The sequence below is a fragment of the Chiloscyllium plagiosum genome, chromosome 19, assembly GCF_004010195.1.
Source record: "Chiloscyllium plagiosum isolate BGI_BamShark_2017 chromosome 19, ASM401019v2, whole genome shotgun sequence".
Classification (NCBI taxonomy): domain Eukaryota; kingdom Metazoa; phylum Chordata; class Chondrichthyes; order Orectolobiformes; family Hemiscylliidae; genus Chiloscyllium; species Chiloscyllium plagiosum.
In genome coordinates, this window is record NC_057728.1 from 25,961,423 (window position 1) to 25,974,829 (window position 13,407).

A 13,407-nucleotide genomic window follows, 5' to 3' on the forward strand; every position below is an offset into this window, starting at 1 on the left:
GATGGTTTGGTTTATGCGAAGGTTGGTAGGGTGGAAGGTGAGCACCAGGGGTGTTCTGTCCTTGTTGCGGTTGGAGGGGTTGGGTCTGAGGGCGGAGGTGCGGGATGTGAACGTGATGCGTTGGAGGGCATCTTTAACCACGTGGGAAGGGAAATTGCGGTCTCTGAAGAAGGAGGCCATCTGGTGTGTTCTATGGTGGAACCGCTCCTCCTGGGTGCAGATACGGCGGAGGCGGAGGAATTGGGGATACGGGATGGCATTTTTGCAAGAGGTAGGGTGGGAAGAGGTGTAATCCAGGTAGCTGTGGGAGTCGGTGGGTTTGTAAAATATGTCAGTGTCAAGTCGGTCGTCATTAATGGAGATGGAGATGGTCCAGGTAAATTTAAGGTCAGGGTGGGATGTGTTGGTGAAGTTGGTGAATTGCTCAACCTCCTCGCGGGAGCACGAGGTGGCGCCAATGCAGTCATCAATGTAGCGGAGGAAGAGATGGGGAGTGGTGCCGGTGTAATTACGGAAGATCAACTGTTCTACGTAGCCAACAAAGAGACAGGCATAGCTAGGGCCCAAACGTGTGCCCATGGCTACCCCTTTGGTCTGGAGGAAGTGGGAGGATTTGAAGGAGAAATTAAGGGTGAGGACCAGTTCAGTCAAATGAATGAGTGTGTCGGTGGAAGGGCCTAACAGGTTCTTTCCGCACTGAAGGGATTCTATGAAGCTCCATAACTAACGTATTCTCTTACTCAGTCGGTGCTCACAGTAAAAACAGGATCGACCTGACCTTCGCGCCTACACGCTGACATGTTCCAGTACTTTCTGTAAGAGAAGCTCAACTGTCATTTAAACCACACCCCATGAGGTCACACACATCAGCTATCGAATCCGCCCCTATTAGGTATGTCTCCACCCCATATGGTCACATCCATCAACCACCGAACCCGCCCCTATGAGGCGTGGCTCCACCCAATGAGGTCGCACCCAACAACAACAGAATCCGTCCCTGTAAGGCATAGCTCCGCCCCTATAAGGCATGGCCCCGCCCCATTTGTTTTCAGTCTTCCCACCCAGGTCACGCCCATCCACTGCCACTCTCTCTGACCATTAGGCTCTCACGAGACCTGTTTGGTCTGGTCCTGCCCATCTGGGGAAAAAGCCCCGCCCACCGCAAGCTGTTCTTGAAGCTGCTGTCCAATGAGTGTAGAGCTTGTTGGAGGGTGGAGGCGGTTGTACCTGGAGACAACAGGCGCCATGTTGTGGGTAAGGACAATCGGGACGGCGCTGAGGAGTGGTTCCCGGTTTCTGCAGGGCCGGAGTCCTGGCAAGCCCTCGGTCAGGAGGTGAGTAGCCGTTTCATCAATTAGATGCTGTTTCAAACTGTAATGCAGGTTCTCAGAATGCCATCGCGAAGGGTCACTATCTGCTGAAGTTGCCTGTGTATTGTGAAGGACGTTGCCCCCAGTTGGACCGTGCTGTAGACCTGTCCTAATGGAGACACCTTTCTGACCCAACTTCAGTAGGCTGCATGAGATGTTCTTGTGACTTTGCAGAAAAAAATGATAGCAGATTCTGTACTGGGGAGACTAGGAGAAAGTGAGGTCTGCAGATGCTGGAGATCAGAGCTTAAAAATGTGTTGCTGGAAAAGCGCAGCAGGTCAGGCAGCATCCAAGGAACAGGAGAATCGACGATTCGGGCATGAGCCCTTCTTCAGGAATGGGGAGACTATCAAAGCCATTTAGAAGAGTGGCTTGTCAAAAGATTCAGGAAAGCTCCAAGGTTGATTAATGCTGAGAAGGTCAGCTTCGTGCACAGTTGGAGTCTCAACAACAACTGAATACATAACGGCAGGAGGCAGTGGTTAGTGGTGGAAGGTTGGATTTTTTTTTGGATTGGAGAAGGCCTGTTGCCAGCAGTGTTCCATAGGGATTCGTTCTGGTTCTTTTTTGTTTGTCATTTACATAAATAATTTGGATGAGCATGGAGAAAGCATGGTTAGTTTTGTGGATAACACCAAAATTGTTGGCATAGTAGACAGTGATGGTTTTAGATTTGATTACTTAATATGGAAACGGGCACTTCGGGCACCCGCCGAAGCGCAACCCACCTAGACCCATTCCGCTACATTTACCCCGTCACCTAACACTGTTTAGCACAGCCAATTTACCTAACCTGCACATTTTTTGGACTGTGGGAGGAAACCAGAGCATCTGGAGGAAACCCACACAGACATGGGGAGGACGTGCAAACTCCACACAGTCAGTCGCCTGAGGTGGGAATTGAACCCGGGTCTCTGGCGCTGTGAGGCAGCAGGGCTAAGTACTGTGCCACGCAGAAGAGATTTACCAGGATGTTGCTGGCTAGGGAAGGTTTGAGTTATGAAGATAAGCTGGATCGATTGGGACTTTTTTTAACTCAACTGTAGGAGATTGAGAGGCAACCTGGTAAAAATTTATAAAATAATGAGGTATAAAGAGAATTAATCATAGTCGTCTCCTCCCTGGGGTGGGGTGGGGGGAGGTTTCGGGGCTAGGAGGCAAATTTTTAAGGCAAAGATTTTTTTAAAAAAAAAAAGACATGAGGGGCAAATGTTTTACGCAGAAGGTGGTTTGTATGTGGAACGAACGTCCTGAGGAAGTGGTGGATGTGGGTACAATTACAATTGTTTAAAATACATTTGGATAAGTACGTGAATAGGAAGGTTTGGAGGGATATGGGCCAGGAGCCAACAGGTGGGACTAGTTTAGTTTGGGATTATGTTCGGTTTGGACTGAAGGGTCTGTTTCCATGTTCTGACTCTGTGACACAATATGCGATCATCTTGCAGCAGGGAAGACATATTCTTGTAAATGTGCCTTTGCAAAGCGCTGTAGGTAGAAATGCAGACCTATCTGTTGAGGTTCATTCTGAGCAAGTCTAAACATTGTAACAGACACTCTGTTATATGGTTTGTTGCACAATGAAACAAACATCAACTGGAGAGTAATCAACTCTAGGTACTCTTTGGTCTCCCTGAAACTTGTTGCTCTTCCAATGCAAAGAGCTGATTGTGGCCGAGTGCAGACTTGAACAGCTCAAAGTGTCATAGAGTCATAGAGATGTACTGCACGGAAACAGACCCTTCGGTGAAACCCGTCCATGCCGACCAGATATCCCAACCCAGTCTAGTCCCACCTGCCAGCAGCTGGCCCATATACCTCCAAACCCTTCCTATTCATATACCCATCCAAATGCCTCTTCAATGTTGCAATTGTACCAGCCTCCACCACTTCCTCTGGCAGCTCATTCCATACCCGTACCACCCTCTGCATGACAAGGTTGCCCCTTAGATCTCTTTTATATCTTTCCCCTCTCACCCTAAACCTATGCCCTCTAGTTCTGGACTCCCTGACCCCAGAGAAAAGACTTTGCCCATTTACCCTATCCATGTCCCTCATCGTTCTGTAAACCTCTATAAGGTCACCCCTCCGCTCTGACGCTCCAGGAAAAACAGCCCCAGCCTGTTCAGCCTCTCCCTAAAGCTCAAATCCTCCACCCTGGCAACATCCTTGTAAATCTTTTCTGAACCCTTTCAAGATTCACAACATCTTTCCGATAGGAAAGAGATCAGAATTGCATGCAATATTCCAATGTCCTGTACAGCCTCAACATGACCTCCCAACTCCTGTACTCAATACTCTGACCAATAAAAGAAAGCATACCAAACGCCGCCTTCACTATCCTATCTATCTGCGACACCACTTTCAAGGAGCTACGATCCTGCACTCCAAGGTCTCTTTGTTCAGCAACACTCCCTAGGACCTTACCATGAAGTGTATAAGTCCTGCTAAGATTTGCTTTCCCAAAATACAGTACCTCACATTTATCTGAATTAAACTCCATCTGCCACTTCTCAGCCCATTGGTCCAACTGGTCAAGATCCTGTTGTAGTCTGAGGTTACCCTCTTCACTGTCCACTACACCTGCAATTTTGGTGTCATCTGCAAACTTACTAACTGTACCTCTTATGCTCACATCCAAATCATTTATGTAAATGACAAAAAGTAGAGGACCCAGCACCGCTCCTTGTGGCACTCTACTGGTCACAGGCCTCCAGTCTGAAAAACAACCCTCCACCACCACCCTCTCTCTTCTACCTTTTGAGCCAGTTCTGTATCCAAATGGTTAGTTCTTCCTGTATTCCATGAGATCTAACCTTGCTAATCAGTCTCTCATGAGGAACCTTGTTGAACGCCTTACTGAAGTCCGTATAGATCACCTCTACCGCTCTGTCCTCATCACTCCTCTGTTACTTCCTCAAAAAACGCAATCAAGTTTGTGAGACATGAATTTCCATGCACAAAGTGTCAAGACTATGATTGAAGCATGACCAAACATTGTGGCAGCTGCCACATGGGTGTAAGCTCCTGTCATGCCACACCATTGAGCTGGAACTTTTGAAAATTCCTTCTGGCTGTTTATACCAGTGACTTTGAGGTGTGGAGTATATATTGTAAGTGTAACTAGAATTGGAAGTATAGGGATATCTCCATACCTAGTACTGTATTGAAAGAAATTTAAGGTGTATTGCACTTTTCCTAGGTGTGAATTGATGTTGTAATTAATAAATTTCAAGCAAAAGAAATGTACGTTTATGTAGTGTCTCAGGATTGCCCGAAGAGCTTCACAATTAGGCATTTTTGAAGTGTAATCATTCCTACTGTAGGAAGCAGAATGTAACTCAGCAATAAGTAGGAAGCCATTGGCCCTTGTAACCTTTGACCATTTTCTTTCTTAATTTTAGAACTGATAGCTTAGGCCGACTTTGTAAATGAATGAATGAATCCAGGTACTTGCAAAGAAACGTTATGTAGTTTCATTTCACTACCCCTGTTGTTATTTGATAGATGTGTCACCCACTTAAAGCATAGTTCTTTCCTTTCTTTCCAGTAACATTGAAGTGTGCCCACCTTGTTGTCAGATTCCGGGTCAGGCGCAACATCTGAGTTTAAAGTTTCTACACCTGTGAAAATCCTCTATTGAAAATTCTTTCTCTCTCTTTCTCGTCCCTTTAAATTCTGTCCAATAACTATACATTTTTCTTTTGATAGGAAGGACAGAATTGATTGGCCTAAAATCTTTACAACTATTATCTGAAATATATGCACATTCAATGGTCCTCCTTATTCTTGCTAATTCTAATTAATTAGTTTTGAGATTTTGCATTTGTTGACATTGAGGCTCTCCAGTGGTATAGTGAAATTTGAGGTATCCTTGGCAATTTTACCAGGGTTTATTCATCTCCCTAAAGAGGTTAAAATATTTCTAAAATTATGACTAATGCATCTGATCACATTTCCTGATGTATTCATATCTTAACTCCTCTTTCGCAGAGCTGGTGGTGGACCACATATTGAGCCCCAATATCGACAGTATCCACAATTGACCAAAAATCAAGTACTGGAGGCTGAGTTTCTTAGTGGTTTCATGTGGTTCTGGATTTTCTGGCACCTATGGCATGATCCTGATGCAGTCCTTGTGAGTACTTTGAATGTCCAGGATTTCTTGTAGCATCTTATGGTTTTCACTCTACAGTTTAAAAATTAGTGAAGACTTATGATTTGCTTTGCTTTTAGGATTCGTGTCAAATGACCATTTTAAGAGATGGTTCTGTAAAAATAAGTAAAAGTACTTTGCTAGTTCTAGAACTTCCATTGTGTTTCCTGGTTATACTTCTAAGCAATGCAGAATTTCATTAACAATTTAAGGAAAATCAAAGATATGAGGTGGTGTTTGTCAAATTAATGTGTAAGGAAAAGCACTACAAAATATTTGCGTTATACATTAAGAGTGACAATACAGCTAAATGATTTTAAATTTCAAAAACAGATGTTTATGCACATTATCTGTCTTGGAACCTTCAATATTAGTACAGCAGTTAATAAAACATGTTGGGCCTTGGGATTTATAAATAGAGGCATAGACAGGGAGTCGTTCTAATAGTACATAAGACACTAGTTCAGCTCCAGTTGCAGTATTAAATTCCTTTAGGAAGGATGTGAGGAATTTGGTGATTCTAGGAATGAGGCTGTTAATTACTTAGTTTAATTAGCAAAACTGGGGTATACTTGGAGCAAAGAAATGTAAGAGATTTGACTGAGTTGTTTAAAACCATGAAGGTTTAGATAGTTTCTCTCCATGTAGGCTATTTTACTTCTGTCATCAATGGTATCAAACAGTATTTTACACTGAGCCATGTAAGGAGGTAAGAACAAATGATCAAAGCTTTGACCAGTGAGAGTGTTTTATGGATTATCTTGAAGACAGCAAGGTAGACATTGTAGAGATCCGAGGATATGGTTGCCAAAAATAGAACAGTTAAAAGTCTGAAAGAAACAGGAGGCCAGAACGGAAGAGTGAAGAGATCTCGATAGATTTGTGAGGATAGAGGATCAACAGAAATAGAGAGGAAGTAAAGTAATTGAGAACTTCGTAAACAATGATGAAAACTTAAATTTAAAAGTCAAAGCATTGCTGTACTAGGAACAAGTGTAGGCCATCATGCACAGAAGCAATAGGAAATCAATACACCATGTCAGTTAGGAAATGGACATTGAAGTTCAATAAGCTTCAACAGATTTTCCTAGTTATGGTGGTGTTTATTTTCTTGGTTGATTATAGTGCAGAATTTCACAAATTGATTACCTTTTTGCTCAACTTAAAAGTTCATTTTGATCCTACCTCCTAAAGCCTAAAACTGAAAGAACCAGAATTGGGTTTAAGTAGCTCAAAACCACTTAAATACAGGAATAAGATGCCTTATTAAGGAAGTAAGTTACTGCTGAAAGAGTTCTGACTGAACACACTAGCCCATTTGAACTTTTTGTGGAAATAATGTCAATACATTGACCTGGATTTTCCAATTCTGATTGAAAATAGGGATTTCAATCCAGGTTAGACAAAGGTTTGTTCACTTACTTCCTGGGATTTTCCTGGCTGGATTTGTGATGCAGGGTTTATCACAATACATGCAATCCAATAACCTGACGGGCAGCATTGGAGGGATTGTTGCAGAAACCACACCCTGTTTTGTAGCAATAGCTAGCATATACAAGTAAGTAAAATGTTTAAAGGTCCCAAAGCCACTTAGACAGCTGCTGAGAGGGTAAATGTGTAAGGTAGGTGGGTAAGGGGAAATGTAGAGTGACAGGTGGATTGATGAGCATGGGGATAGAATAGTGGATGACTGGGTTGCTGAAGGAACAAGACAGCAGCTGGGTGGATGAGGCAATAGTATAATGGGTGGGTGGCAAGGGTATTATGGCAGGAAAGTGGATGAAGGAGGAGGTAGTATGGTAGGCAATTGATTGAAAAGGCAGGTGTCAGGAGGGTACAAGGTAATGTCCAGGATTGAGAGTTTGTGTATGGGTGGTGAGGGGGTGACAGATTCATTAGAGTTTGGTGGGTGGGGTCCAGATTTGTAGTTAGCCAGGAATTATGGGGCTTTTTAATTCCTTTACCTTTTCCTGACTAACTATAAAGGTCAGTAAGTCAACACTCCAAGGCCTCCAGCTATAACTTAAGAATCGAGGACATTTTTGGAAACTTCCAGGTGTTGACCATTGGAAATTTAAACTTCGCACGCAATTACCAGGTAATCATTATGTTGGGATTTACAAGATATCCCAATGTGCATCTTTCAGGGTACATCCTCGTCTCGAACTTACCAGAGTGGAAGATCTTTGCCTGTATCCATATAAGCTAAACAAATTAAATGTGTACACAAATAAAAATAAACACTTGAGTCTATTATCTAGAGAAAATGTAAATGAATGCACTGCAAAACAATACAGCAAAAATGTTGTAAAGGCTTAACCATAATAAAAATTACATTGTTTCAGTACCTACAGTGTAGTTTGTTTTTGATTTCCTGTTAATAATCTTTCATAATTTCTCTCAGATTTAAGCATGTAACAAATTAGTCCTTACATTTCTGGATGTATTGATGTTTAAGCTATTACCTCCTGCCCTATTTATTAACTACATATTTTTAAAACAGGGTCATTTTCCTTATCCTGATCCCTCCAAATGGACTGATGAGGAGCTGGGCATACCTCCAATTGATGAGGAATAACCTGAACTAGCTTTGAAATGTAAGTTTCATAGAACTACAGTCTACACTTGTAGAGGTGGAGAAATATCTTTAGCAACAACTTGTTTGCATAGTATCTTTAACACAATAAAACTGCCCAAGATATTTCACAGGAATGTTATAAGAAAAATTTGACACCAAGCCACATTAGGTAGTATTAGGGCAGATGACCAAAAGCTTGGTAAGAGATTGTCAGAAGCAACTAGGAAACACCATTCTGATTTGAGAAATTGTGCTAGAACTCTTGCCCGTAATATTGACCAGCACAGAAACTTACACACAGGAGCACATGATGATTGTGCTCTTTTGTTGTCATTAGTACTTTTTCCTACTCCATTGTTTTCGTCAATCTGATCAACCTGCCTTCCCAGACATCTGATTTTTGTTCATGTAAAAAACATGACTATGGGCCCTTGCTCTGGTTCAGTAATATCATGGTCGATTTTTATTACCTCAACATTTCCTGCAGTAAACCCAGATCACTTAATGCATTTAATATTTAAAAATATAAATATAACCTTGGAGACTAGCCTTCTGTGTTAATATATTCCTTGGAGGTTGAGTCATTTCTACTTTTAAGTACTGCTTTAAATTCTGTTTTGCTGCCTCCCTGTTTGTGGACCTGATTTGGTGCTTTGGTTCAGTAGGAGTCAGCAGTTCTTCAGTATCTCCCTCAAATGACCATTCTTCATGCCTTGAGTTAAGATGGTGACTGAAGACTATTGATCAGCACCACCACAAAGTTTGCATCCAGTGTGGAGCAGAGTTACTGCCAATCTGAATTTTGTTTTGTTTTGATTTTATTTCTTTCCAGGTTCACCAGAGAAGAAATGTAGCACTGAGCTAATAGCCAGGCTAAGAATCAAAGTCTGAATCTTTTTCTAGTCTGCATGCACGATCCATGTTAAATAGTCACTTCACCACAGAGCCACTAGGCAACAATTCTTTTCTTGTAAATACTTGTTCATTTTAAGAATACTTGGATGCTAAACAATAGTGTTGTACCTTTTGTTCCACAGTGTTTCCTTGGTGGGCATTTCTGGGGATGTTCGTCTGACATTTGGGGAAAAAAACAACATATTGTAAATTAAATTGAAATAAATATATTATTTGGACAATTATCTGTTATGCAATTTCTTCTATCCAAATATTTGTCTGTGTCTCATTCTTGATGAACGGCTCCGGCCCGAAACATCGATTTTGTTTTTTTTTCTTTCTTTCCTGCTCCTCGGATGCTGCCTGACCTGCTGTGCTTTTCCAGCACCACACTCTCGACTCTGATCTCCAGCATCTGCAGACCTCAGTCTCCCTGTGCCTCTGTACTATCAAGCAAGTCAACGTACAATGCCAGAATTAGTGTGTTCTGATAAACACTGTGATTGGAGCAGTGGGGAAGAAGAATGTTGACTACAGATATGATTAGCCTTAATCACCATATTTCACACCAGTACAATTTGTATTAAGTCCATTGTTAAAAGGATTTGTTCAAGTGCATTCTGGGTAATCCAAGATGGAGGATGGGAAGAAATTCTGGATATGAGAGCTGCTTTTCTTTTGAGGTATTTAGGTGTTGGTGATTTCCTGGAATTCCAGGAGCAGCAATTACTTTCATATGCTGTTGCATTGTTTTGGAACTTGAGGAAAATAAAATCAAAACAATGGCACTTTAGAAGGAAGAAGGACAGGCAAAAGGACAGAAAGAAACCCACACTGCTAACTGACACAGTAGTGAATGTGCAGTTACTGCCTTTGCTGTTTGAATTCATATCTCTGGACATTGGAGTGCATCAAGGAAAACTTAACAAATAATGAAATTCACAAATGATCTTGGAGGAACCTGGTGTGGGAGAGCTTACAACACAGGTACAGATAAGTGCATAGTTTTTAACATGTAAGTCTACAGAGTGGATTCTGTTGTATTGAAATGTCTCAAATTTAAAATATAAACCATAAGTACTAAGTTAGCCTGGCACACTTTTTTTTTTTTAAGAGCAAAAGATGGTGCTGTTTTCTGGATCCGGAGATTATGAAGGATCAAAGATGGCCTTTAGTAGAAGAATATGCTCTTGTCTGATGTGGAAGTTTAGGGAGAGTTTACATGTTACAGAGGATAATGTATTTTGGTCACGCAACCTATCAGATCAAATGGATCAGTTGGAGCAACAATTAGAGGCAACGAGGAATTTAAAAGAGCCGGGGGTGTGATGGATGGCAGTTATAGGAAGAGAGAAAAGTTGCAGATACAGTCACATGGATGGGTTAACTCCAGGGAAGGTAAGAGAGGTAGGCAGGTAGTGCAGGAGTCTTCTGCGGCTATCCCCATTTCAAACAAGTATCCTGTTTTGGAAAGTGTATGGGGTGATGGACTCTTGGGAATGAATTGAATTGAATTTATGAATGGAACAGAACATGAACAGCCAGGTTTCAGGTATTGAGACAGTCTCTAACGTAATGAAGGGTTTGTCTGGTTCCAAGCAATCAATTGTGATAGGGGACTCTTTAGTCAGAGGCACAGACAGATGTTTCTGCGGCCAGCAGTGAAAAATCTGAATAGCGTGTTGCCTCCCTGGTGCCAGGATCAAGGATATCTCAGAGGGTGTAGAATGCTCTCAAAGAGGAGCGGGACCAACAGGAGGTCATACATTCCAATGTGAACAATGACATCGGAAGGGAAAATGAGATTCTGAAGGGAGAATATAGAAAGTTAGGTAGGAATTTTAAAAGGAAGTCCTCGAGGGTAGTAATATTGGATTACTCCTGGTGCTATGAGCTAGTGAGGATGGGAATGGGAGGATAAAACAGATCAATGCATGGCTGAGGAGCTGGGAGGAGGGTTTGCATTTTTTTTTTTGGATCACTGGAATGGCTTGTGGGGTAGACGTGACGTGTACAAGAAGGATAGATTGCACCTGAATTGGAAAGGGACTAATATACTGGCAGGGAGATTTGTTAGAGCTGCTCGGGAGGATTTAAACTGGATGCAAGTTTGTTCGCTGAGCTGGAAGGTTCATTTTCATAAACTAACCTTTCAACTCCGCATGTAAACTTGCATCCAGAATCTCAACCTGAGCTACAAATCTTCTCAGGATTTAAAGTAGTAGGGTGGAGTGACCCAGGGAGATAGAAGAACGAGGTCAATCTGAGACTGGTACAGTTGGGAAAAGGAGTGAGTCAAACAGTCAGGGACAAAGGAGAGAACAAGGTAGGACTGATAATTAAACTGCATTTACTTCAATTCAAGATGCCTAACAGGGAAGGCAGATGAGCCCAGGGTATGGTTAGGAACATGGGACTGAGATATCATAGCAATTACAGAAATGTGGCTCAGGGATGGATAGGACTGACAGCTTAATATTCCAGGATACAAATGCTCGAGGAAGGATAGAAAAGGGGGCAAGAGAGGAGGGGGGAGTGGTGTTTTTTATAAGGGATAGTATTACTGTGATACTTAGGATATTCCTGGGAATGCATCCAGGCAAGTTATTTGAGTGGAACTGAGAAATAAGGATGGGATGATCTCCTTATTGGGATTGCATTATAGACTTCCTAATAGTCAGTGGGAATTTGAGAAACAAATTTGTAAGGAGATCTCCGCTAACTGTAAGAATAATAGGGTAGTTATGGTTTAACTTTCCAAACGTAGACTGTGACTGCCACAGTGTTAAGGGTTTACATGGAGAGGAATTTAATTGTGCACAAGAAAACTGATTCGGTATGTGGATGTACCTACTAGAGAAGTTGCAAAATTTGACCAACTGTTGAGAAATAAGGCAGGGCAGGTGACTGAGGTGTCAGTGGGGGAGCACTTTGGAGCCAACTACTATAATTCTTAGTTTTAAAATACTAATAGAAAAGGATAGACCAGATCTAAAAGTTGAAGTTCTAAATTGGAGGAAGGCTAATTTTGATGGTATTAGTCAGGAACTTTCAAAGGCTGGAGGCAGATGTTCACAGATAAAGGATCAGCTGGAAATTAGGAACCTTTCAACAATGAGATAACGAGAGTCCAGAGATAGTATATTTCTGTTAGGGTGGAAGGAATGGCTGGTAGGTGTAGGGAATGCTGGATGACTAGAGAAATTGAGATTTTGGTTAAGAAAAAGCAGCATATGTCAGGTACAGACAGGAGAGATATAGAGAATCATTAGAGAATAAAGGCAGTACAAGTATACTTAAGAGTCAAATCAGGAGGGCAAAAAGGGCCATGAGATAGCTTTGGCAAATAGAGTTAAGGAGAATCCAAAGGGTTTTTATAATACCTTTAAGGACAAAAGGGTAATGAGGGAGAGAATAGGGCCCCTCAAAGGTCAGCAAGGCAGCCTATGTGTGAAGTCACAGGAGATGGGGGTGATACTAAGCGAGTATTTTGCATCAGTGTTGACTGTGGAGAAGGACATGGAAGATTATAGAATGTGGGGAAATAGATGGTAACATCAAAAATGTCCATATTACCAAACTATCAATTTGGATACAGAACTGGCTTGAAGGTAGAAGACAAAGTGGAGGTGGAGGCTTGCTTTTCAGACTGCGACCAGTGGAATGTCACAAGGATTGGTGCTGAGTCCACTACTTTTCAACATCTATATAAATGATTTGGATGTGAAAATAGGGGATATAGTAAGTTTGCAGATGACACCAAAATTGGAGGTGTAGTGGACAGCAAAGAAGGTTACCACAGATTACAACGGGATCTTGATCAGATAGGCCAAGGAATGACAGATTGAGTTTAATTTAGATAAATGTGAGGTGCTGCATTTTGGAGTGTTGATGAACAAAGACCTTTGAGTGCAGGTTCGTAGTTCCTTGTAAGTAGAGTTGCAGGTAGATAGGATAGTGAAGAATGTGTTTGGTATGTTTTCCTTTATTGGTCAGAGTACTGAGTATAGGATTGGGAGGTCATGTTGTGGCTGTACAAGACATTGGTTAGGCCACTGTTGGAATATTGCAATCAATTCTGGTCTCCTTGAAAGGGTTCAGAAAAGATGTACAAGGAAATTACCAGGGTTGGAGAATTTGAGCTATAGGGAGAGGCTGAATAGGTTGGGGCTGTTTTCTCTGGAGCGTCAGGCTGAGGAGTGACCTCATAGAGGTTTATAAAATCATGAGGAGCATGGATAGGATAAACAGACAAAGTATTTTCCCTGGGGTGTGGGGTGTCCATAACTAGAGGGCATAGGTTTAGGGTGAGAGGGGAAAGCTATAAAATGGATATAAGGGGCAACTCTTTCACGCAGAGGGTGATGCGTGTGTAGAACGAGCAGCCAGAGGAAGTGGTGAGGCTAGA

The 13,407-nt window shown here is 42.1% G+C and overlaps 1 protein-coding gene across 2 annotated transcripts; it reads left to right on the plus strand.

Annotated features, from left to right (window-relative positions):
* The first annotated feature begins 1,179 nt into the window (after nt 1–1,179).
* Nucleotides 1,180–9,241, plus strand: ndufb2 (NADH:ubiquinone oxidoreductase subunit B2). Of its 2 annotated transcripts, none has more exons than XM_043709391.1 (4): nt 1,180–1,334; nt 5,365–5,509; nt 8,031–8,124; nt 8,938–9,106. In XM_043709391.1, the coding sequence occupies exons 1-3, from the start codon at nt 1,189–1,191 to the stop codon at nt 8,103–8,105; spliced, it is 366 nt and encodes a 121-aa protein (XP_043565326.1). In that variant the 5' UTR covers nt 1,180–1,188; the 3' UTR covers nt 8,106–8,124; nt 8,938–9,106. The 2 variants fall into 2 exon arrangements, with proteins under 2 accessions (XP_043565326.1, XP_043565325.1); XM_043709390.1 differs by lacking the exon at nt 8,938–9,106 and adding an exon at nt 9,143–9,241 and having other exon boundaries at nt 1,181–1,334.
* The last annotated feature ends 4,166 nt before the right edge of the window (nt 9,242–13,407 follow it).